At 42.4% G+C, this 25,349-nt stretch overlaps 1 protein-coding gene across 2 annotated transcripts; it reads left to right on the top strand.

Annotated features, from left to right (window-relative positions):
- The first annotated feature begins 222 nt into the window (after window positions 1-222).
- On the top strand, window positions 223-25,349 carry mbnl3 (muscleblind-like splicing regulator 3). 2 transcript variants are annotated; one of them, XM_069670475.1, is made up of 8 exons: window positions 223-474; window positions 6,425-7,441; window positions 12,969-13,133; window positions 13,442-13,645; window positions 13,740-13,979; window positions 14,919-15,072; window positions 18,904-18,998; window positions 19,775-19,861. In XM_069670475.1, the coding sequence occupies exons 2-8, from the start codon at window positions 7,268-7,270 to the stop codon at window positions 19,775-19,777; spliced, it is 1,035 nt and encodes a 344-aa protein (XP_069526576.1). In that variant the 5' UTR covers window positions 223-474; window positions 6,425-7,267; the 3' UTR covers window positions 19,778-19,861. The 2 variants fall into 2 exon arrangements, with proteins under 2 accessions (XP_069526576.1, XP_069526575.1); XM_069670474.1 differs by lacking the exon at window positions 18,904-18,998 and having other exon boundaries at window positions 19,775-25,349.

The following is a 25,349-nucleotide window of genomic DNA, read 5'->3' as shown; positions in this document are numbered from 1 at the left end:
TTGATTTCCCCGTTTGTTAATGATGTTACCTGATAAACGACAGCAAACACACATACACACACACACTCCCTCTCTCTCTCTCTCTGTCTCTCCCTCCCTCTCCCCCAGCTCCTCCCTCCTCATTTGCCCTCCCTCTGATTTTTTTTTCAAATGTGTTATTCTGCTGTGTGTTCAGTCAGTGCTGCAGCCGAGCAAATTTAGTCACAGCTAACATTTGTGCTGCCAGTAAAACCCCGCTTCTTTCTCTCACTCCGCGGCGCTGACACGTTTTTATTTTCATTGGCTTTGATTTTTTTTTAATCCTAGCAGGCGATAGCGCGCTTTATTTCTTATTAATTCACTCCCAAGCAACATTGATGGTGTTTATGACTCGGAACGCATATTTGTGGGAAAATAACAATTAAATTAACATTTTAACCGACGCTAATTCAGGGAGAAGACATTGGAGTCTGGATCCGATTGGAGTACAAACAGGTAAGAGGCAGAGCACGTCTGGCGCAGTTGAGTTTGCAGCAATAATAATTCTACCTAGTTTTATATTTAATCCATTTAGCAAACATTTAGCATACGCTGTCCTCTCTGCCTGTTGCACCGAGGCTCAGAGCTGTCTTTGATAATGTTAAATGCGGGCATAATTGCGATGTAACAAAGTGGCACAACAGTAATTACGCTTACATTTCACACGCTCTGGGCAGGTCTGCTGAGGGCTGACGGGTATGTTGTATTCATATAAATAACACTGTAAGCCGCGGTCATATTCAAGTCTAGGATCTGCACACAAGGGTTTGGTTGAAGGCAATACGCAGGATTTTATTGGCTGTCATTAAAGTGCCAGCGTTTCAAGTGCAAGCTGTTTTTTTGTTGTCATGCCAGAGAGTGCAGAGCAAAAAAAAAATCAATGTGAAATTACTTTCTGAGTCTCTCTGTTCACTGTAATATTGTGTTTGACACCATTACTGCTGGTAGAAGTACCGAGCACCTGCAGGTTGCTTCCTGGTTTTCTGAGTATGTCTGCAGGGTTTTGCAGCCAGCCTCTGTGTATGCATACAGTGCAGAGAGTTGAGTCTTGTCCTTGTTTACCCTTAGGGGTCAGACATTCAAGCCACCATGGCATACTGTGTTGTCACTTGTTGCTGACACATACTGGATGCACATCCAGCAGGTGTAATGCCATAATCTTGTCCTATTTAACAATACAGCCAAGTTAAGACAAGTTCACGCTCCCTCCAGGCTGTGGACTCTGCACCAGTCGAGCTAGTTCTTCTTTACTTAATATAAACACTGATAAACTGACAAACACACACAGGCATACTGCCACATTTCCCACATAACCTGTTTTCATTTCCCCTTTCGCACACACACACATGCACATTCACTTCCAGGGATTCTCCATCTTTTATGGGAGAAATAAAAACAGCAACATAGCAGTAAAAACAAATCAAAAATGTCGTGCTGAGAAAACATTTTTGGTTTGACATTAATATACAGTTTGACTATAATATACAGAGTTTACTACAGGGATGTGAAAGTCGCAACTCAAACCAGTATTATGTTGAAGTAAAAGGACAGCTCCAGTTCTTAAACCTAACTCAGTCTAAATTAAAAACCTAGAGCTAAACTACATTGTTCCAAGTCCTTCCTGCTTTATGACGGGATAGGCTTGTTGTATGTGTGTTTGAATGGGGACTGTGGTGCTTTAATGAGATGAAAGGATTACTGATACTTAACCTAATTACTTTGCCCCCTCCCTCCAGGCTGCTGGCTTTCACTCTCATTGTGATTTATGGATCTCCCACCTTCTGCTTTTTAATCAATCACCTGTTCATTGAGGTTATCCTGTTTTCTACTCGTCCTTGTCACTGGTCTTAAAAGAGTTGTCTGTAAGCTAGTTGTAGTTAGAGATCAGAGTTGTGTTTTCATACTGTATTAGTAACTCTCTGTGCTCTCGAGAAGGAAACCACCAAGCTTTTGGGAATGGGGAAACTCCTGATTTAAAAAAAAAACCCCACAGAAAATTTACAGAGTCTTCCTGTGACACAAAGCTTAAATCACTCACTGTCTTTTCATGGTCCACAATACTGAGCTCTGAAAGTGTATGATTATTTTGTCCTCTCTGGACAAACGTAGACGTATTAACCAAGAAGTCTGTCCAATTTTATGCCCAGTTTGAACATTTCAGTTTGCTAAAAAAAAGTAAAACTTTCGTAGTTCTGTAGGTGTATGGTTGTCTCTGTCAACCTCCGTTATTAGTAAGTAATTAATACTAAATGTAACACTTTTATGCTCTTAATGTAGAGTAATTCATGATTAAATAACAAAGAGGCTAGAGCAGATTCTTCAGTGCTTTAAGTTAAACTCACTTGTTAAGTCTTTAAACCATTTAATTGACCTTTTAAATTCAATCAGTCACTCAGCTTTAACTACCTGAAACTTCTCACAGTAACACTGATTTAAATACCTCTTAAACATCTTTCACTGACTGAACTATTTCAGATGCTTAAACAGGGAGAACATGTACATTTTCTTCAAAAATCTCCCATTGTGATTATAGTTGTATCATATTGACAGTGATATCCGCTTATTTCAAAATTTCAACTAGTGAAACATTTAAAGTTACGGCACGGTATTTCTAAGAGAATCTAATTAACCAGTCGGCATGCTGTATTAGCCTACAACCGATAACATTCCCATTAACTGCAGCCTTCACATGATGTTCCTAATCTTCAGACATTTTTAAAAAGTGCAACAATGGAGCAGTTTTTAATGTTTAAATTAAATATATCGACCACTGGTAAGACATTAAAATGAGCGAAGGGGAAAATCTGAAAGGGGTTTATTTTCTCACCATTGTCCCCTTGCTTTACGTAGACCGCATGACTGCCTCTCTATAGTCTTAGTGGTAAACAGCTGTCCTTTAGTGCGAGCAGATAATGTGCGGGGCTTCCTGTCGAGGTGGCACCCAGCCTACACAGCCATAATGCAGACGTCAGAGCTCCGGTGAAGGTTACACAGCCGGGAGCCGTTTGGTGCACTGTGTTTGATGAGGGACGCAGTGCGCCGGAGTCAAGAGCAGCCACCCAGATCTGTCCTCCTTATTCTCCCCCCATCCTGTTCCACCTACACGTTGACCCCCACCTACTGACTGCTGGAGCCCCTCTCCTCACTGCAGACACCTGGAGGACAGGCAGCAACATAATCACTATTATAACTGGGGCACTCTATATTTGTACACCATGCCGCATCCCAGCAAATCTCTGTTTGTGCTGCATCGTAAAGGTCGGACAAGTTCAGTGGGCCAAGATAGTTTCTGTACAAAATGTTCATTATGATATAACAACACAATTGAGAGAAGCATATGTGTGTGTAAGAGCTGAAAGCTTGTCGATTAATAGATCAGTTGGTTGGCAGTAAATGATCTGCAACTTTTTCATACTGAAGCTTCCAGAATGTGACGATTTGCTGCTTTTCTTTGTCATGTATAATATTTCATTTAATCTTTTTGTTGTCTTTAATCCTGTCGTTAAAAGCTCATTTTCAAGCTTTTATTACGTGTGATTTGTTTTTGCTTTAGAGCTTAAACCTCTTTGTGAGAAACAGCACTGAGATAGTTGTGGTGTGTGGGCTGCAGCCGCACAGTAATGCAGCCTCAAGCATGCAGCATCTACGCTGAACACAGATCCTGACCAGTTTTAAGCTGTCAGAGAACCAAACTTCTTTTATAGGCAAATAATTTGCTCCTCGCCTGTTTGTTATCTTCTGGCCTCCTCTTGTTTTATCGCTGCTTTTGTGGGTGTGTTGTGCAACATTACAGCTTGGCCGTACATGTTTCATTCCAAACTGAAGGATTGTTATTTCAGACTCAGAAAGCTCAGGATGTAGGAAGCAGATATATTTCACTTTATGCAGACGATGCGTCTGACAGCTGTTTATATATACTTTTGGCTAAAAAAAATGTTGGTTGGATTTTTTTTACAAGTTTGTGACATTTTCAGTCAACATTTTGTCAAAGAGGACTCAGACAGGACACCTGGAGAGGGATATGATATAACCTGGTGTCAGTCTGCTTGGGGGTAAATTATTCATTGACTAATGTGCAGATTAGTCCCATGGTGTAAATACACAGTGGAGTCAGACGACACTCTTAGTGCAGTGACTGCTTTTTTAGCCGTGCTGCGTTATGGATGTCCGTGTCAGTCTGTCGGCCTGTTAGCTCGCTTTGGTCAAATGGCTCATCAGTCGTTGGGTAGATCACATCATATGTTCAAGAGACGTACAGTCGGTTAGTCCGAAAGACATTCATGAGAGTCAAAGTTTCCTATGCTTATATTTAACCTAAATAGTAAAGCTGCAGAGGTACAGCCTCTGAGTAGTGAAGTGGTGAGTAACCTACAATCTATGACTGTCCTATTTTCTCTGAACGTCAGAAACGACTAGCTTTCTACTCATACGTCGTTCTGTCTGTTCATGGACAACAAATATAACCCTCCTAAGCGGGCATGTCATAATTTACCACCTAACACAACACACACAATGGCATGATTTCTCTATTTTTAACTCCTCCATTGTCTTCCACACAGGCCCTGATAGAGGCCAAAGGCAGTGCTATCAAGGAAAGGCATGTTTAAACAAATTATTGGGAGGGTGAAGCTCCTGGAGAGCAGAGCCACAGCGGTACATATAAGCAAGTGAAAGGTCATTATGGTGTATATTCAAAGGTACAGGGTGCAGTATGAACTAGATTGGCTTTGGAGAGGAGCCAGTATTGCTGCGAAGCTTTCCAAGAATGGCTGTAATGGCAACTGTGCGCCATTTGGTGTCTGGCGTGGCGAGAGCGAGGAGAGGAAGCGGGGTAGTGTTGCTGAGGAGCGTTCTGATGATGCTAGTTGCATATTGCTTAGCTGCGTTGTCAGGGTGTGCGTAAGCAAAGGGCGCTTGATGTGGAACTGAATGCAGGACAGGCAAAGCTGCAGGAGGAGTGCTTGTCTCGCCCCCCTGAGAAAAGTTTCCATCGATCTGTAGGGGAGGAGGAGGCACAGACAAGCAGAATGGTTAAGCAAGCAAAGCAATTGCTGTACCTGCTCATCTCTCATTCCGTCCTCTCTCTTTTTTGGCTGGGATGTGTCTTTGTTCTTGTGTTTGAAGGTTGGTGTACCAATTCAGTTCCCACCTCCTCCCCTATCCCTCCTTCTCCCACTCCACTGCAGTTTCCTCCTTCTGGGCTGTCTCTCTGCATGCTCACACACACACACACACACACACACGTTCCCTCACACTCTCCCCCCTGTCGTTTCCTCCGTCTGTGTCTGCCGCCATCAGACGCAGGGACTGATAATATCTGCTCCAACCCTCTCTCCTCCTCCCATTTTCTGTACTCCTCCTCTCGTGCATGTCGCCTATTGTTTACTCGCTTTGTGCATTAATTTTGTTATATGCCCTTCTGTTTTACTTTGTCCACAGCACCATCTGGACCTTGCCTTGTCCTGGGAAGCTAACGTGCAGTCTCCTCTGTGTGTGTCTCTTTATTGAGCCACCTCAGTGATTGTGATCTGTATTCAGTTAGTGTCCCGACACGTCACTCTGCTCCCTGAGAGTGAGCTGCACAGCAGACAGCATGCATCCTCCCTGCATCACACTGCAGTACAGTCTAACTCCCTCCACCACGTCTGTGTGAAGTCAGAGCTCTTTGTAGTGAGCTCAGAGTTGTTGTATAGTTGAAAAACTAGCATGTGGCTCGGCCATGACTGTGCTTAACCAGTGAAATAAGCCTGGGAGGAACAAGGATGGGCTCTGTGGAGGGAGGAGCTGCTGTGGAAACTGCCCTGTCATTGGTCGTTGATTTGCTCTGCGTGCCTGCAAAAGTCTGTCTCATTGGCTGGAGCGTTGCATTGAGCACAGCAGCTGCAGTTGTGAAGAACTCCCCCCTCTCTCTCTCTCTGCCTCTTCCTACTTCTTCTCTACACATTAATAACTGTCTGGGAATCATCGGTGTCGCCCACATGTGCCAGTCTGTGCGATTTCAAGGACATTGCTTTTTCCTCTATACTTCAGCTTCATGTCAACTTAGTCAATTACTTTCTGCCGCTTGGAGCTCAGGGGAGTTGAAGTGACGTCTCTGTCCTGCCTGCAATCCCCCTCCATCCCTCTCTCTCTTTCTCTCTCTCTCTCTCTTGTATCACTTAATCAAGACATAGCTTGCCCTTTCCTGTTCATTGCTGCCTCCCTCCCTCCGTATGCTCTGTTCTCCTATTTGTTTGTCCTCGCTTTATTCTCTTTCCCCTCCCAACCTCGTGCCTCTTGGTCCTCGTCACCCTCCGTTTAAACAAGCTCTACAAACGCCAGGTTGTGGCTTGACGTTTTTTTTTCTCCTCAACAGGCTGGTGTTTTGTTTATGCTTTGAATTAACGTTTGCCTTTTATTTTTACAGTCTGCAGCGAGACAACAAGCAAGGACATGCAGGAGAGAGGTCAGTGAGGAGGATGACAACAGAAGAATTAACAACGGCGAAGGGGGGATGAGAAAGAGACCGATATAAGAGGAGGAAGTGGAACTCCAAAGTGCCTACTGCGAGGGGTCATCTGCTGCTGGTTAGCTGCTGTCTGACTGCTGGATGAGAGCAGGACAGGCTCAGTTTGTGTTTGGCCTTGAATGGAGGCTATATTTTATCCTGACAGCCACAGAGTCATCCATCCCACGTTGCTGAGCTGCAGCCCCCACATACGCTGAGCCGAGCCGCCACCTCGTCTCATCACTGCAAGGACACCTTCCCTATAAGGTTCTGCTTTTTGTTGTTCCACAGAAATCTACTGTTTTTTTCAGCTCTGTCCAAACATAACTCGCCCCACAGTGACTGCCTCAGCCTCGGCCATGCTAACGTGAATGTAACGGGGGACTTACCGTGGGTGTCGGTTGATTCAGGTGAAGGCACAGACGCTCATTGACATATCTAAGCATGCCAGAGTGATGTCCTCAGAGTAGTCTCTGTTTTTTTTCCTATGAGACAGAGCTGGCCTCTGCTCACAGTCAGCCCCCTCTATCTCACCGACTGTAACTTCAGCTGCCACTTTTCCCAGGAAGAGCTAATAAACATCCCCTAAAATAAACCGACCGAAAGGACTCGCTTCCTATTTGCGCTAAGGAAAAATATTTTTGCTTTTGTTTCCTCTGTGTTTTTTTTTTTTCTTGCATCACCATTAGTCACCCTTGCTCTCATCAGACAGTTTTCCATCCATCTGTCTCCACCGCTGCTCGGTGTTTGTGAGCGACCCTGATGGCCGCAAGCATGGCCATGGGACGGGACACCAAATGGCTGACCCTGGAAGTGTGTCGTGAGTTTCAGAGAGGCACCTGCTCGAGGTCTGATGCCGAGTGCAAGTTTGCCCACCCCTCCCGGAGCTGCCATGTGGAGAATGGCCGAGTCATCGCCTGCTTTGACTCACTCAAGGTAACAATGCCACAGACATCACACGCATCAGTCATTGCACTATTATATCTGGTTTGTTTAGACACATGCATTGTGAGCTGTGTCGAGTTTGCTGATGTCTTCTGGCTCTACGTAGTATTGGACAAATACGTTGCCCACTTATATATAACACAAACACACACAGATACATACGAAGCAGGGTTTCCTGTTGTGTTTTATAGCAGAGAAAATAACATGACCATTTTATACAGTTGTATAAGAATGGCTTTAAATCCTTTAGGATGTCGTTGACTTCCTACATAGTTCATGAGAGCAGATTCACAAGTAGCTTCCCCCATCAGCTTAACCATATCCAAGGTGAAACAGTACAATCTGTTTCAGTTGGTCAGATGACCCACGTTTTTTATCTAACTTAGATTTGTCAGAAAACAGGGAGAGAGATGGGTGACATATATAACCTGTAACGTTGAGATTAAGTGGTACGTGTCCTGTGCCACCAGGCCGCCATACTGCCCAATAAAGGTGTTCTATGACGCTGATTAAAAATTATTTAAATCCAATATTTCCATCAAACACTCTTCTATACTTTCCATCCTGTATCAATGTCATGTCATACATCGTTATGCATTTTGTTACCCCCTTGCTAGCAAGCTTTCTGTGGCTTTGCAGCGTGTACATGACGTCCTATATCGTAACCACGGGCTAATGAAATCCATTTTAAGGCAACATATGTTGGAGATTAAACCTGACAAGCTTAATTTTACAACTAAGTCAATCTGCATTAAAGACGTGTGGTTTCATGTCAGGTTACTAAAAGTTAATCCACAGCTTTAAGCCAATAAGAAATGAGGATTTTAGCGGTCAAGGCATAAATCGTATTTTTGCCCAACTCTAGTTTAAATCAGGCACGTAGAGTTATAATTCTCCGTACCTAAAGCCGTATAGATACGTATAGCGTTGTCAGTAGGATGTCTTGTGGTTATGAAGATATTTATTGTTTCCATTTCTGGTAAAAACACTCTGCTGTCTGTCCGTCCATCAGTGATGTGGGCTTGTCCGTCCTGAGTTTTCAGCGTGCTCTGCTGACTCTCACCCCCTCTCCTCCACCACAGATCCCATCTTTAGATTTACTCAAACACCGCAGAAAATTGAAGATGCTTTACTGTATTTTATCAGTGCTCAGATTATCAATGGCCAGTAGCTCTAAAATCGAGAATAGACTGTTTCTCTCTCCCCGCGTGTGGATACGTGTGTGTTTGCGAGAGGTTTTCTCGTGACCAGCTTTCATAGGGAGAAAAAGTGAGACCCAGACAAGGGGCTTTCTGTCTGAGTGCAGCTGCTGTCTCCTCGTTTATTGAGTTAGAATTTATTATTCAGCCATTTTTCTGTGTTATGTCCTCCAGAGCAGGAGGGAGACGGAGAGGAGAGAGAGAGAGAGGGAGAGAAACAGAGAGGGGGGCCTAGCAACAGCACAGGAGTGCGTACCCATTGGATAGTTTGATCTTCCTGAGTGGCACGGCTGTTTTTAGCACAGAGCAACAGCCTGGCTCTGTACTGGTTGCATTGATGGGAGAAAGGGGCGAGCTGCTTTGTGCTAAAGGCCACGTTTGGCTGTCTGAAACCCCGGGTGCATGTGAGTTTTAGAAAGTACTGAAGTTGGTGACAGTTGAAGGTCAAAGCGGCTTTCTTTATCCGGGACTGCGGCAGGGTTTTAGTGCCAGCACAGTACGCCAACAACCACCTCTTTACAACAGAGTGTCTATCTCATTGTTGTGCAGGATTATACTCAGCTGACAGACATTGCTTTTGGTCGACTGACTAGAAAAAACAAAGAAGCACCTCGCTCTGTCCCCAACAGAGCGGCTCTACAGCATCACTCCTTCCTCCTGCTCTCCACCCACCCCTCCCTCTTTTGTTAATTTTATGGATTTATCTGCTAATGGCCTCCCTCCTCACCGTCCCTCCCATATCTGGCATCTCGAGCCCGCTCCGAGGCGGCCGTTGTCGCTTCCCTGTTGCTCCTCCATTAGCTCTGTCTGGTTGGTCTGAAGTTGCTGCAGGGGAGGGGGGGTCGGATCACCGCCTAGTTCTTTTTACCTTGTTAAGTGTAGAGCTGCTGTCATCTCGCATGATTAGTGTGGACATCACATCCGCCCCAACATACTGAAGATATAACAGCAGTGTCACTTCTGGATGACATCATAGTTCTGATTTCATTATTGATCAATCTGCTACTTACCTTTTTGATTAATTGATTCATTTTAAGGGCTGTAACATAACACACGTACAATACATTAAAATGCCCAACACAATTTCTCAGATCAGTCCAGGGTGTAACCCCGCCTCTCGCCCAATGACAGCTGGGATAGGCTCCAGCCCTCCTGCGACCCTGAACAGGATAAGCGGTATAGATGATGGATGAATGGATGGATGGATGACTGATCAATGAGTCCACAGCTATGCTAGCAGCGCTGTTAGGCTGCTCTCCATTGCAGTATGCTAACATTTGCTGATTCGCACAAATAGTCAACGTACAGCTGAGGATTACGATGTGTCATTAGTTACGCAGGTATTTGAACATTAACCGAAATACTAAACAAACTGAACTTTTGATCCGACAGATCCGATCAGTTTAGGGTTGCTTAATAAATCACAATGTCATTGTTTTTGCAATGTGAGCATTCACAATAAATACACTGCAAAAGTCTGAATTTATCATAATGAATCAGAAAACGAGTTTTATGTAAACGAGCCATGTTTACTCATGTTTACTCACTAAGCATGTGTAAATGTTGCCTATTGGATGGAGCCCTGGGTGTAATGGCCATTGATGAGGTCAGGTGAAGCCAAAGCTAGCTATCTGCTACCCTCAGATTAGTTGGTGTTCATTTCGTGGTGTAAAAAAACACGTTTTTGGAATTATTTTGGATTCAGGAGGAACGTGTTGCACATGCAGGTATTATGTCAAACATGCAGAACAGCAGATAGACATAGAAACTGTAAGTTATAGCTAATTATGCACTCTATTTATCACACTTCATATCGCAGTACTGAAGAACTTAAAGGCATATCGCAGAGTTTTCTCACATCATGCATCACGGTGCCAGCAGAACTACAAATTTACTCATCACAAAAATTATTACCAGTTGATTTTCTGTTGATCGATTAAACTTCTGGTTCCGTTAACTGAAGAAAACCGTCGTATAAATTAAGACTATGTGTTGCAGCTCTGTGCAGTGATTCTGTTTATCGGTGTCCCATCTCTCTCTCCTCTCTGTGTATATCAGCAGCACACTGCTGGACTGACAGGGACCCTTTCTGTGTTGCGTAGTGTGTTGCTATGGCTACCAAAAGGAGATTCCTGACCCAATACTCCCCTCAACACCATTTTTCATTGGCCTCCTTCTCTGCACCAGATTTTAGAGGGTTTGAATCCAATGTTCAAAATCCTGAACGACACTCGTTTCATTTGGTTTATTGAAGCTCACAACGTATATAAAAGAACATTAGGCTCATTAATAGGAACTCGTCTTTCTCTGAGTGTGAGTGAGCAGGCTGGATGGACTCATGGGACTCTCTCCTCATTACAGACTCATCCCTAAACACACAGCTCGCTGACGCAAAGCTTGCTCGCATCTCCAGTGTGGGCGAGAGTGTTTGTGTGAGGCTGTGTACCATCCTGACCGTTTTCAGGCTGCTGCATGTTTGCTTGTACACACTTTGTGTGTGAGGTTGTTTAAATCCCTCATGGATTATGGTATAGCAGACATTGCAGTTTCCTTCTGTCCTTTATACTTCTCCTGCTGCTGCTAAACCTCATTTTTAATGTGTCGTCCCCTCAGCGTGACATCATCGATCACCGTCAGAGTCTCCGCACCATGACGTCACTTTGCTCTTTCAGCTCACGGTGACCGAATGAGAGCTGGTCTGTGCGAGTGCGGTCTGATGACGGAGCGTGTGGCTGTCGCTCGGTGGAGGTAGTTTAGCGGGGTAACAGTTCCTCTGCGGGGCAGACAGCTGCTGTCAGCCCGGGGGTTTAATGGAGACTGCAGTTTCTCCTCTAAGTGTGTGTTGACCTGCAGTGTTCCTGCAGCTGTGCTCCTGCAGCACCATCTTCACCTTCCCCACACACTCTGGCGGGGAGGAAGGACACTGCTGTATGACATAGTGGGGTAAAATGAATTGCTTTTAGATAAATGGCTCCAAATCTGATTTAGTGTTTGTCAGGAAGCCAAAGATGACAAGTAAAAATGAGCGTAAAGAATTACTTCAGAAAGGTTTCTGGCAGAGGCTGCTGAATCACGGCAAGTCTCAGCTGACTTAAATACTGAATTAGGGCGAGCTAAGTCAGTATTTGGTAATTAAAAGAGACCTGTCTTGTATTCCTAATTTCATTTTGGATGAAACATATTGCATTCATCACATATTCTAATATAACATTTCAGGGAAGCTTAAAGGTGAGTTAAAGGCCCATCTGAGAAACTAAAACTACAAAACTGCATCCAAAAATAAGTTTAAATTAAATCTGGAAATATGTAAATCTTTTTAAAATCATTACTTGCTGTTTCATTAACATTTATTAAAAACCTGCTTTGCTGAAATACGTGTGCGTCGTACGAGCTGTCTGCAGTCATTGTTGGAGCCTGCTTGCGTTGTCCAACATCAGAACGACAGCTGCTCTACAGTCGACATGTCTCATGCTGTGTTTGTTAACAAATAGTCTTCAATAGTTCTCTGTGATTAACATGTTTAACAAAGTCGTTTTAAAGCAATTATTTTATATCAATTAATTATAGTTTTTTTAAATTTAGTCTTAAAAACTGTCCTCCTCCTGTCTGCAGTTTAACCTCTTCTGTTCTGACCTTCAGTATAGTTTATATCCTGTATCACGTCACATGTACTTTGAGATATGTCGTTTTTTTCTCTGTCTCGTAAGTAGCTTATTTATTGGACAGATAGTCACCAGGTAGAGACACAGAATCCGTCAAACAGGCGGTGAGAGTCGAGCATATGTTTTCACTCTCCAGCTTTATCTCTTGTCGGGGACGTTTATTTGACTTCTGCTGTGCCTCTGTGGAAAAATCCAAAGCTGCTTCAAATACTCCACCTGTCATGTAACAGACATGGAAGCTCAGTGAACATGTAATTTTCTTGTACAACGTTTGACAGCTTATTTTCTACGTTGCTGTTGTGTTCAGATAGTTGTTGATTCCAGCTCGGCTTTCTTTTAATGATGAGCGTGTTTAGAAAGTAGTTGTTTATTTCTCAGGAATTATCCAGCATGCAGCCTACTGGGACTTCATTAGTACTTTATTAAACCAGGATGTGCCGCTCATAGTTCTGCTTTGTAAATAGCTTCATTCTTGATGTTTAGTTTCACAAATTAACCTTGATTATATGACGAGTTAAACTAAACACCACCATGGGATTTTAAGGAATACCCTTGATTCCTATAGCTTTCTATTACACTGACTGTATTTGACAGTGAAGTCACTGATAGGTGTCGCCCTGTCTGCCTGCTCTCTCATCCGTCATCTCTCCTCCTCAGGGCCGCTGCACACGTGAGAACTGTAAATACCTGCACCCACCTCCACACCTGAAAACTCAGCTGGAGATTAACGGGAGGAACAACCTGATCCAGCAGAAGGCCGCGGCGGCCATGTTGGCTCAACAGATGCAGTTCATGCTGCCTGGAGCACAGTTGCAGCCCATAGTGAGCAGTTCACACTATAACTATGACCTCTCAGTTAATGCAATGTGTTAGAGGAAATGGAAATGGAAAAGACACATAAAATACATAAAAAATTACAATGGAAAAACTCTCTGAACTCTCACCAGTGACTTGCATGATTTATAAATTGTTAAGTTATAGCATAACTCTATAAAACTACATTATTCCCTTAGCTGAAAATAACCCACAGTGCTGCTTATGTTCCCGCTAAATCCTCTCCTAAAGCCAGAGAACAGTCTGCCATAACTTGTTTTGTCTCTCACGTCTCTGCCCTTCTCTTCCTCCCTCAGACAACATTCCCAGTGACGCCCTCCCTGGCAACCAGTCCCAGTATGGCGTTCAGTCCTTATCTGAGCCACATGGGCCCAGGCATAGGCTTGATGCCTGAGCTGCTGCCCAGCACTCCCCTGCTGGTCCCCGGGAGTCCCACCGGCCTGGCAGCCATGGGCAACGGCACCTCGGCACAAAAACATGTGCGCACAGACAAGCTGGAGGTATGCGGCCTGCGTGCAGTTGTTGTGTTTCGACGTTTGTCCAAAGTATGATGAAAGGTAAATGTTAATCAGCGCTCCCGCTGGGCCCTGTCAGGTTTGTAGAGAATTCCAGCGCGGTAACTGCACGCGGGGTGAGAGCGACTGCCGCTACGCTCACCCCCTGGAGGCTGGCATGGTGGACTGCAGCGAGAACTCGGTCATTGTCTGCATGGACTACATTAAAGGTCGCTGCAGCAGAGACAAGTGCAAGTACTTCCATCCCCCGGCTCACCTGCAGGCCAGGATCAAGGCTGCACAGCACCAAGCCAGTCAAAACACAGCGTCCACAGCCTTGGTGAGTCCTTCACAACTCCAAGTGTGTGAACTCTTTGTCCCTTTTATCAAAAAATAAACTTTGACCACAATCCTCAGATAGCAGAAGCACAAAGGTTTGCCAATACTCTTGACAGTTACAAATCCACACACAGCAGTGAAACAGAAGATGTTCTTGATCTCTACTGGGATATTGTTTACTGATGCAATGAAGAATCAGGGTATCACAGTGTCCCTCAGGCAGCATGAAATTTGATAATGTAGGCTGGGGATTATGTTTTTTTATGAATGTCCGCTACTGTGTGTGTGTCTGAGCCTGTTCTCTCACTGAAGCAGGCGACAAGGGCTAAAGTTAGCATTGTTGGGCAGCTGTAGCATTATCAGTTCAATCTGAAGTGTTAAAACCGGACAACAAAAATAGATGCAAAATAATAAAATGAAAAGATTTAGAAGTTTCATTGCTCGTAATGCTTTATGCACCAGAACGACTGTTTTGTTGTTGCTACTACCACTCTGTGTTGTCTATCAGGGTCGACTTTTTCACTGATTAAATCTTCAACTCCTCAGGATAATGAGGCAGGATAATTTAAGAAGTTAACTTTGGAAAAATCAGCTTGGAATAACAACTGAAAATGTTTTGATTTAATTGTATTTCCCTGTTACGAGTAAAAAGTTGACTTGGTCATCTTTCACTGCAGTTCATCATCAGTGAATGAAATCATAGCAATCTCATTTTGCTCTTGTCCTGACCTCTGGGCTGTGCTGCCTCGCTTCAGCTAATCTTAGATACCACTGCGCCCTCTTGTGGTGGAAAACAGAAACATCAGCTGGATTTGAAGTCGAAAGAGCACTTTCAAAGATTTAATCAAAGATGACGCAGCATAATGCAGTTTTTGTAGCAGGAAAAATGTTGATGTATTCCAACATACATGTAAAACTTCCTGTTATTTTTTGTGGTCAGGGTCTGCCTCCAGGCGTCATGCAGCCCCTTCCAAAGAGGCCGATCTTAGAGAAGAGCAACGGAGCTGCTGCCACTATCTTCAACCCCAGCATGTTCCACTACCAGCAGGCCCTGGCTAACATGCAGCTCCAGCAGCCAGCCTTCATCCCCACCGGTGAGTCTCTACACACGTGAGAAACACTGATACATAGTCCAGTTTGTACCTACTACACTGCACATGTAGGAGGTAAACTGGGACCTTGAATCCTTGGATCTTGTTTATGCAGGTTAACGCAAGGTTTCTTTTTATGTTAGGCAACAAGGTCAAAGTGAGTTCACGTGTAGTTACGCATGCTTCTCTAAGTGTAGATACTCATGTTAACCCTTTCCTCCATGCCACGCTTCTCTTCCTTTCTGATGTTGCTCGCATTCACATCACTCTGGGATGAAAATTGTTGAAGCTAAAAACTAAGTCTAATGTCAAACTAGCTTCCTGTCCTACGACCTTAATTTACGGTATATGGACACATCATTTCTGCTGACCTCCATATTGCAGGTATTGTTTTGTCCACATGTATGTTTGTTTACATAAGAACATTTTAGCAAACATGATGTCAGAATAAAAAGCAGGGTTTTTATGAACAGATATAAACTATGCAGCGACACGTTTTGCTTTCATTTCTGGTTGTGCTGCTTCTGTCCTGTCGTCTGCTCTGTGTCTCTCTGTGAGCTGGGCTCAGGCAGCTCCTCCACAAACACACAGTGACAGTGAACCAGGTAAAGTGAAGATAATGTGTTATTCGAGGCTACTAGGTGTTTTTCCCCCAACAGCTGCATAATGCCAGATTGAATATTTGGAAGATTATTATGTCCAAATGGAGTTAGTTTCAAAGCTCTGCTGGCAGCTGAACAACAAAAGTGAGACAGAGTAAAGATGAAAACCAAACATCACCAGTCTTACTGCTCTTAAACATGTTTTTATAACCAGGATTTTGAGATCCTTATTGTCTTTCATGGTTCCACACTCTTACATCGTGAAGACTTGATTTGAATGTTTTAAATTAGTCTCAAGGACGTGTGGATTTTATTTAGTGGTGAAACAATTAGTAAAGTCTTTAAATAATTGATTGAAAAAATTCATCGCCAATTATCTCAAATTTCTGTTCACTAATTTGTCAAGACAAATTTGCTGCTTTAGCCAATTAAATCAGATAACTTGCTGCTTTCTCTATTTTATATACTCATAGTTAATACAATATAATCTGAACTTTGATCGATTAAGCAGTTAATTGAACAAATTAGTAGCAGCCCTATATGAAAGTGAAGAAACAAATAAACCTTTTAGGGACATAAAAATGCATTTTGTTAGCACACTGTTCATTCAACACATAAAGATAGAGGGAACACCAGAATAAACAATTTACTGTTTGCTGTAAAGTCAGTGGTCAGTGAAATGTTTGAAGTCTGTCGGACATGAATTATTGATACACCACAGAGGTTATCAGCCAAACACGCACACACTGTACCTGATCTGTGCTGAGCATGCTCATTCATGAACACAAGTTTTACCTTCATTTCTGGCTGCTTGCACATGAGTTTCATATCTTCAGCAGCCTCGCTGTTGCTCCTGTTGCCTTCACTAACCTGAATCTGTTCATTCGTCTCAACCCAATATTACCGAGTCCACACTACTTAACCTCAACTTTTCCCCTTTGTCTTCTGTTTTTCCTCCTCCTGCTGTCCTTCTCTCATGCTCTCCTCCATTTCTTTCCTTTTGTTGCACACTCATCTACACATAATATGACAGGGTCTGTTCTGTGCGTGCTGCCCTCAGGAGGCTTTGACAGGTCAGCTTTATACGTTCGTGGTAGTTGACAGGAGCCTCTATTGAGGGATTGATTAATTCTTTTGAGGACACATGTCTGTACTGGTTTTCACTTTGCTGTTATAGGTGACAACTTTAAACAAACACCAAGGTTTCTATACGTTGATCTTGTTGACATCCTCTACTGAGGAAGAAAAATAATAGTGGGTTAGCAATAATGTAACCTATACAAAATGTGCAGGTGCTGTGGCCCTTTAGTTTTAAAACACAGAGGAACATTTTCTCCAGTCGTGAAAAGATTATTTTGTCAGCCACGAAAGAGCGAATGATAGACCTTCATTTTGAAGCTTTCAGCCCATTGTCTTCTTCAGAGCATCATATCTGTGATTCATGTCCTGTCTGTTTAACGAGTCTTGCTTTGTGTAAGCATGTCATCATTTCATTTCAGCACTGTGAGAGCATGCCTAGTGTGTGTGTGTGTGTGTGTGTGTGTGTGTGTGTGTGTGTGTGTGTGTGTGTGTGTGTGACCACCTCTCTTTATGCATCCCCTGACATGTCTTTGTGTTCTCCATCAATACCACTTTACTGACACTGCTTAATGATATTATGATTGTCATATGCCACATTTGGAGATAACTCTCAAGGCAGACAATACACACAGGTGTTCACTATCACTCTGCTTGAGTAGTTCTTTTGTCAGGTGTATGTTGGGTGGATCTGAGCTGGGAAGAAAAACTATATGTTCTCATAAGAATTAATACAGTGTGTGTTGTCCTGCCCTGTTAGGTACGACAAAACCAGCAGAAGTCTGATTGAAAAATAACTGTTAAGCACAGTTGATGGATGTCCACATAATCTATCACAGTGGGCGACAACACACAAGCTACCCGGGACGCCTCACAACATCCTGGTTGAAAAAGAAATGTGTCCTAATTTTACAGTCGTCAACGACACATTTTGGAACAAAAGAACAAAGGATCAGTAATGTGTTTGATGCTGTCGGTAAAACTGTGAAAGAGATGAAAAGCTAGCATCATTTTCTTCCCCTTCTTAGCCTTTTATGAACACGAGACAGCCAGCATCATAAACATCACTGCAGAACACCTGACCTGTTTGTCCTGTCTCTCGGCCGAGTCATTGAGAGCATATATGGCTGTATAATGGCTTAATCGTACACAGAAATGATCTTATATGTAAAACAGTTTGTAGTATGAACCAGACAGAGTACATACTGTATATAAATTTTTTTCAAGCTCAGTAGTAACTGATGAATTTTCCTGTTATCTGCCCCAAAATTAGACATTATTATAGTAACCCTTTTGACCTATCTGATTGTTATTAAAGGTGAAATTTTGAAACGCTATCACATTAGGGCTTTAATACAAACAGAGAGGACCCAGAAGCAGACTATTAGAAGAATTATTAGCAACAAAAAAGGGAAAACAAAAGGCTTACCGTCAGGGCAAGAACATATCCCAAAAAAAGACGAGGTCCCGGAACACAGGTGAAAACACTGGCAGAGCCACGAGGAACACATCCACTCAAGGAGAAAGGATTAAAGACAAACTGGCACAGAAACAGGGGAAGACAAAGACTTAACACACTGGGAAGGTGACGGTTATCACGCACAGGTGAGACAGTTAAGGAAAAGGTGCAAACAATAAGGGCGGGGCTCACAATCACACAAGCAGGAAAACACACAAATGCAGGAAGTACAACATACCTGAGAGGGAATGACAAAATAAAACAGGAAATGAAACTGAACTAGGAGATAAATTAGACGTATAATAAACAGGGATAAAACATGACACTGTGACGTTCTTTGTTACGGATCATCTGCTCCCTCCATACACATGCCCTGTCCATTTGAATACAATATATCAGATACTCCAGTCTGACTAGATTGTATGACTGTGTATTGCCTTGTCTGTTGGTGAGACGATGCCTTTTCTTTTGGCTAATTAAATATGTATTTTTTCTTTATCTCTTATTTCATTTGCATGTGTCTTGATACTTGTTCAAATTCATCCTGGCAATATCACTTGACTTGTGCCATGACTTTTGATCCTACACATTTTGCCATGGTAACCATATCATTCCTGTCCCCCCCCCCCCCCTCCCCTTCCCGCCCCGCCCCACATCCTCGTCCTCTGTCTGTCGTCTGACTCGCCTGAATAAAAGTTCCCATGATGCACGGTGCCACCACCTCCACTGTTTCGTCGGCTTCGACCCCAGTCACCAATGTTCCTTTCGCTGAATCTGCCGCCTCGAATCAGGTTTGCTCTTTCATTTCAGTTTATTCTTTTATTTTAGCGTCCTGTTCATACTCGTCTCTCACCGGGTTAAATTCACCTGCTCACAGTGTCACATGTGTTGTGTTCACATTTCACCTGTCTTCTCTGTTCATTCTGTTGTGATGTGAGCAAATGAAAACAGGATTCATTCTGAGAGGGATCTCAAGATGAAAATCTGTTTTCATCTAAATGTCGTAGTTTTCTGTTCACCTGTCTCCATCTTCTTTATAATCTATAGACACAGTGTGTCGTCTGGCTTCTGTAACAAACCTGCTTCTTTCTTAGTGAGTTTACCTTCACACTGGGACACATTTCATGGCAAAGTTTTCCAGCATACATACATACAAAGTGATATGTGTGTGTGTATCTGTATTTACTTTAAACAGCTGCTCTGTCCAATTTCATTGCAACATGGTTTATAATGAAGGTTTCTCATTGCATCTTTACGGTCGTAATGATTTCTTAAAATTATAGGTCAGAATTTTAAAAAAGTCAAATTAGATACAACCGTGATAATAAAATGGCTTTCTGCAGCGTCATTCCGACAATAATAGAAGGTTATTCAAAATACAGTTGTTACATTCTCTCTAAAGGACACCTCCTTTTTTACTTGTATATATAAACAAATATAATCCCATAAGGTAAAAAGAACCTGTCTTTGCATTTGACATATTTTGAGTCCTCTGCAGCAGGTAACTGTTTGTGTCAGTGGGATCTCCCTGCCCCTCCTCTCATCCCTCCCTCTCTCTCTCCTCCAGTAGACCCTTCAGAGCTTCTGACTCCTGATCCAGTGGAGCTCCAGTGCGTCCCCATGGAAACCCATTTCTGTCCCGTCCCCAAGCTGCTGGTGGCGGCTCCGGTGGCGCTAAACTCAGTAAGCCTTTCCCGAAACCCCAGTTAAAGCCCCTCGCTACGGGGGCTGTCATCTTTCTGAATGCAGCAAACATGTGCCTCGCCTACAGTGCACACTGACTGACTGAGAGTCAACGTGAAACTTCTTTTAAATTATTATTAAAGATAGACGCTGCGATGTTCACGCAATACAAGCCTGGACGTATTACTGTTGCTTTAAAGCAGCCATCCTGATGCAGAGAGACTCAATCAGGCTGAGCAATAGAGCTCCCTCCGTCCTACAGCCATACATGCCCTCACCTTAAACCTGCAGCAGACATGTGCACACACACACACACACACACACACACACACACACACGTTTAAGACTACATGCCCTTTACGGGTTGGAGCCATCACATGAGGCGACCCAACACATTTGACTGTTCAGTCAGAAATTCTTAAATCTAATTCTTGAAATTCAGACTATTTCAGCGGCTAACGGACCTCCCGCTGGTCTTCAACCGTTACGTGTTGTCAAAAGGAAAGAGTGTTTCATATCATGTCATGTTTACGTTTCAAGATGGCCACAGAGGAAACATTTGAGTGCCATGTGTGTCGTTCAGTCTGTTCTCATGGTCTCATCTTGCCTGATGAAACGTCAGCGAGTCGTCGTTAATTTGTTTGTGCCTTTGATTTTCTGCTCAGCTGCAGAGGAGACTTAGTTTCCTGATATAATTCACAACATTTAACAGCAAACATGGATGTTGTTATTTGCAATTAGAGGCGATATCTGTTATTACAAGGATACTGTGTATTAGCCTATAGCTCTTATTGTAAGATAATCTAGTAATGACAGTGGTTGCCACTTTAAATTTATGTTCTTTCATAAACATGAATTATGTTTTGAATCGTCCCCTGGTTTCAGAGTCAGTATCTGGTACTGACTGGATCCGCCCATGAGGAGTTACTTTACATGTAATGTAAAAAAACTACATATAGTCACAAAATTGGGATACAGTCTCTTCTGTAAGTGTTGAGACATTTTAATGAAACTAATTATAAATAAGAAGCTCAAATTGTTAAACTATTGAATGTCAGAGATTGTTTCGAGGCTGTCCAATGAATGATAAGGAAGGTTTGATTATTGTGTTTCTGTGGGGTAAGAATGACAATCTGCAGGCGTAGTCATGTTGATTTCTTATTACAACGCTGAGTCTCGGCTTTAGACGCAACCCTAGATTTCGACAAGTGTCAGCTCTAAGATTACAAAAAGCACCTCTCAAATTTCTCATGTGATGTCAGAGTTTTTGCACAAGATGGAAGCTGGATGCGTTTCCTGATGTTGTGCCTAAAGTCAGCGCGTGCCAAGTGGCGGTGTATGCAAGGAGCTGCCCTGTTTAATGCAATACCTGAATAATTCCTGAAGACAAATCTCTCCCTCTCAGATGCAGAGAAGTGCTTTGAAAAAGCCGGTTTGTGTAATTGTCTTCTTTTGGACTGAAAAAGTGGCACAAGAGTTTTATCTTTCACGGCTCTTCAGGGAGAAAGCTGAGAACTTGAAAACGTCCCGTCTGACTTTATAATGTGTCGTCTTTTCTACCGATGTGTGCTTTTTGTCAAAATTTGTCTGACACCGAAAATGGCAGCCACAGTTGTTATAACCAGAAGTGAGTTTTGGTACAGCCAGGACTCGGAAGAATGAAACCTGTTTGATGTGTAATGGTAAATTCAAATGTCTGTAAGGCGTGGAAAATTGACATAAAGGCCTCGGAAACTTGGCTGAAATCACTTTTATCCAAATTCAAATGTGCCTCTCTCAAGTCTCCTCAAACCACCGCTGTAGAAACTCCGTAAGAACGGACCAGTGCTCCAACACAGATGTGTTGTTTGGTACATTATTATAAAGATAAATCACATCTATACTAGTTTATTCTCTGAAACAGCTGTGCTGGTTTATGTAAAGAAATCAGTGAGTTATGTGCACACATGAGTGTGTTAAATAGACAAAGCGTGATATCTTTGGTTAGTTGTAAATGCTGCAGATATCACAACATCTCCCGGTGAGCATAGTTCAGTTTAAATAATGTTATTGTGTCGTGAATGTATCTAATGCAAAAACTCTGCACATGCCCTTCTAAAGACGGCATGATGAGATGTTATGACTCACTATATAACTCTTTCTGAGGTCACATAGGTACCATGCTGATACTGTGTGAGGACATATCAAAGTATGTGTATTGTTCTATAGATTTATATTTAATGTCAGTGGATGGTGTGACTACTTTTAGAAATATCTTTCTCTCTCAGAAAAGGTCGACTTTTTGAAGTACAAATGAACACTGTACAAGTACAAGTCAGTTTTTGTTCCCCTTTCTTCAAAAGTACCCAAAGTGCCCAAAATGCACCTGTAACCGATGGTATAATCATCCGGCCCAATCGTGAAATCCTTTTTAGCTTTTCGTTTTCCACATGATGGAATAAACAGGTAACGGTGTAGAGGGACCATCCTATGGGAGCTGCTTCTGCTGCAACAAGGATGTAATCCCTCACTGGCTGCCCACTAATGAACACTGCTAACTGTGTTCAGTCGAGGCAGATAGGAAACACAGGCTCCTGGAATTGACCCTGTATTGTGTGGGTGAATGTTTTCTCCTCGTTACCACCTGTGCACCAAAATTAGTGAGTCACTTTGTCATCTAACCCTTAAAAAGAAAATGTGTAGTCCCCAAAATGCTGAAGTACTTATTTACTTCCTTATAGTTAATCCGACATTTCCTTTTAATCTACATAAATTACACAGTAGTTTTCTGGTTACATGTCTGTTATCAAACATCTGTAAAGAAATGTGCTTTTTGTTACAGATCGTTCTTCTCCTGTTCCTCTGTTTGTCATCGGTTTAGCCGCCACATTCTCTCAAGAATCTGAAAGGAAATGTTTGTTCCTACTCGATGAAATTGATTACAAGAATGTCCAGACAAATATGTTTGTCTAAATCTCACAGCTTTGAAAGACTAGCTTTGTCCAGCCAAGTAATCTTCGAGCCTTTGTCTCCTCGCCCCCTTCACATCATTATGCCTTCACTGACTGCTGTCCAGCTGGAAAATAACAGAATACTTGATTAATAAATTGTGCCTCTTGAGGGCGTTTAACTTTTATAAGTCTATTTAGACGTGTGTAATGATGCACAAGAGTGTATAAGTGAGGGGAGTTGTGTTTCGGCACGAGATAAATCGTTTTTACCTCTTTCCTTCTCTCATTGTCTGGTACTTGATTCCTTTAGGCCTCCTTGTATTTCCCATACATAAATGTAATACTGCTCTGGAATATGCAGAAAGCTCTGCTCACTGTGTCCAGTGAGCAGATCCTTTGGCATGCAGAGAGTTCATTCGGTCCTGGGCGTACTTCTGTTGCCCGGGCACAAACAAAGGGCCTTTATTTCCCGCCCTGTATAAAGATTTGATAGCTGTGTATGACAGTGACATGTATTACTGGTAAGTTAAGCTTTTTTTATCCGACATTAAAAAACACAGCATGGAAATAAAAAAAATCATTTATACATAGTTGATAGTTTGTGTAGACCAACAAGAAAAAAAGATATAATATGAAAATCATTTGTATACAATGATGGAGTCATTGTTAATGGAAATAGTTGCTGTTGCTATGGCAACAAAATGACAACATGGCTACCTTTCTATTATCCTAATTGTGAATTTTTTCACATCCATTGAAACGACATACAACACTAACTTATTCAAAAAGGGAATGTCTACTTAGTTTGTCTTGTTATTGCGACGTGATTGAATATTTTGTATGAAAACTTAAATCCTTGTGAAATCCAAAGGTCCTTCGGGGAGATCAGGTGTTTGTTTTCTTTATTTGACCTTTGTTGTTTTTGTTCCTGTACATGGTGTTTTTTTTCTGAGAATTAAGAATGGACTTTGGCTTTTAAAGCTAACACCTATCTGTCAGGGAGGTAAAGAGGCTTTTGGACATAAACCTGACTTCTAAACCTCGCTCTCCTCCTCGCTCAGTCTGCTGTGTGTGCGGAGGAGTTTCATTAGTGAGTTCTGTTTCAGTCCTGAAGGCGGTCCAGAAGCCTCTTCCTGCCCAGCTGTGCTGGGTGATGTCGATCCTTGCTGAGGTGTATACGAATGTGTGACGTTCACCTTGTTTGCACTTATGTACATAACTATGTCGAAAATACTCAAAATTTATTTTGAATAAATATAGATAAAAGAGCTGATTAAAAATCAAATCAATGTATTGTTAATGATATGAGTATGTCTATCATTTTATTACTGTTGAAAATATTGCTTTGTCCTTTTGTTTCTTTGCTAGAGCCCTGTTCTTTGCCAAGCATGACATTGCCGAGCTGTAAACCATGAATGGTTTCTTTAAAAAAGCGTTTTCATTTATTTACTGAGGTTCAGTAATAAGTTAAACATGAGAGGTGGATTTGAGGAAAAAGTCAGTCTGGAGTAAATGTAAAAAGCATTAGTAACCTTGACCTTAAATGTGCATCATGAACACACTAATGCAGGTGCAGTCTCCTCAGTAATGCACCAAAATAAGGCACAGAGGAGCTCCACCTGCAGGCTGAATAGAAGCCAGGAAAAAAAAGAGGAGCTGGTATGAAAATCAGACAATTGAAGGACGTAGACATGAGATGTGTTCACAGGGTTTTACATCACTTTAATTTGATCATTTAGTGAATTTTTTTTCTTTGCTCCCTTCTTGTCATTATCACAGAACAACAATAAATCTGAATTCTCCTCAGGATTTAAGTCAAAATTGCAAACAACCTGTTCTTTGGATGTAACTCCTGCAGCAGCAGCAACGTCATCCTTACACAACTCTGCTCCTGTACATTTGGACCTGTGATGCTCTAACTGCTATTTAAGCCAGCCATTTTGTTGCCATGGCACTTGTCCTAGTGGTGGATGGACTGAGTCACGCTGGTGAAAAAGTTCATAGCCCTCCGACTGCACATGTGAGGAAAATACATGTGGAGCGCAGTTATCATACTGTGGGTTCCCAGTCACCAATAAGTGAATACGATTGTGATCTTATTTTGAAATGTATCCACATTATTTTGAAATGATTCAGTTGTAATTGTGCCTTTATCATGCAACGTTTGGTTTGATTTACATTCTACATTTAAATTGACTTAAACAGCACATGTATTGTGTGTAATATCCCTTTATTTGAAATACTTTGTTGGTGAGTCGTCATTAAACTGGGTACAGCTGCAGACTGAAGGCAACCTGTGGAAGAGGATGAGGGCCAAAGACTGTTCAGGACTAAGCCATATGAAAAACTCTCTCTGACACTCTAGGACAGACTTCAAGTGACTGCTGTCATCTTTCCTTTCACTGTTTTTCTGCTTGTGGTGCTTGTATGTGCTGCTGTGCTACATGCCAATTTATTTTGCAGTGTATAGCTATTAAGAGTAAGTTACTGTGCCTATGATGAGTTCTGCAATTTCTGTTTGACCTTTAA

The sequence above is a fragment of the Semicossyphus pulcher genome, unplaced genomic scaffold (genome assembly GCF_022749685.1).
Source record: "Semicossyphus pulcher isolate SPU_LCO1_2020_fin unplaced genomic scaffold, fSemPul1.0.p SCAF_2, whole genome shotgun sequence".
Classification (NCBI taxonomy): Eukaryota; Metazoa; Chordata; class Actinopteri; order Labriformes; family Labridae; genus Semicossyphus; species Semicossyphus pulcher.
Note: the sequence above shows the minus strand (reverse complement) of the source record. Positions and strands in the feature narration are given on the sequence as shown.

Excerpts from the sequence above, each read along its gene's own strand:
- mbnl3 (XM_069670474.1), top strand. The coding sequence starts at position 7,268 with ATGGCCGCAAGCATGGCCATGGGACGGGACACCAAATGGCTGACCCTG. Across the intron at positions 13,134-13,441 it reads GAGCACAGTTGCAGCCCATA|ACAACATTCCCAGTGACGCC; the intron begins GTGAGCAGTTCA and ends TTCCTCCCTCAG. Across the intron at positions 13,646-13,739 it reads TGCGCACAGACAAGCTGGAG|GTTTGTAGAGAATTCCAGCG; the intron begins GTATGCGGCCTG and ends GGGCCCTGTCAG.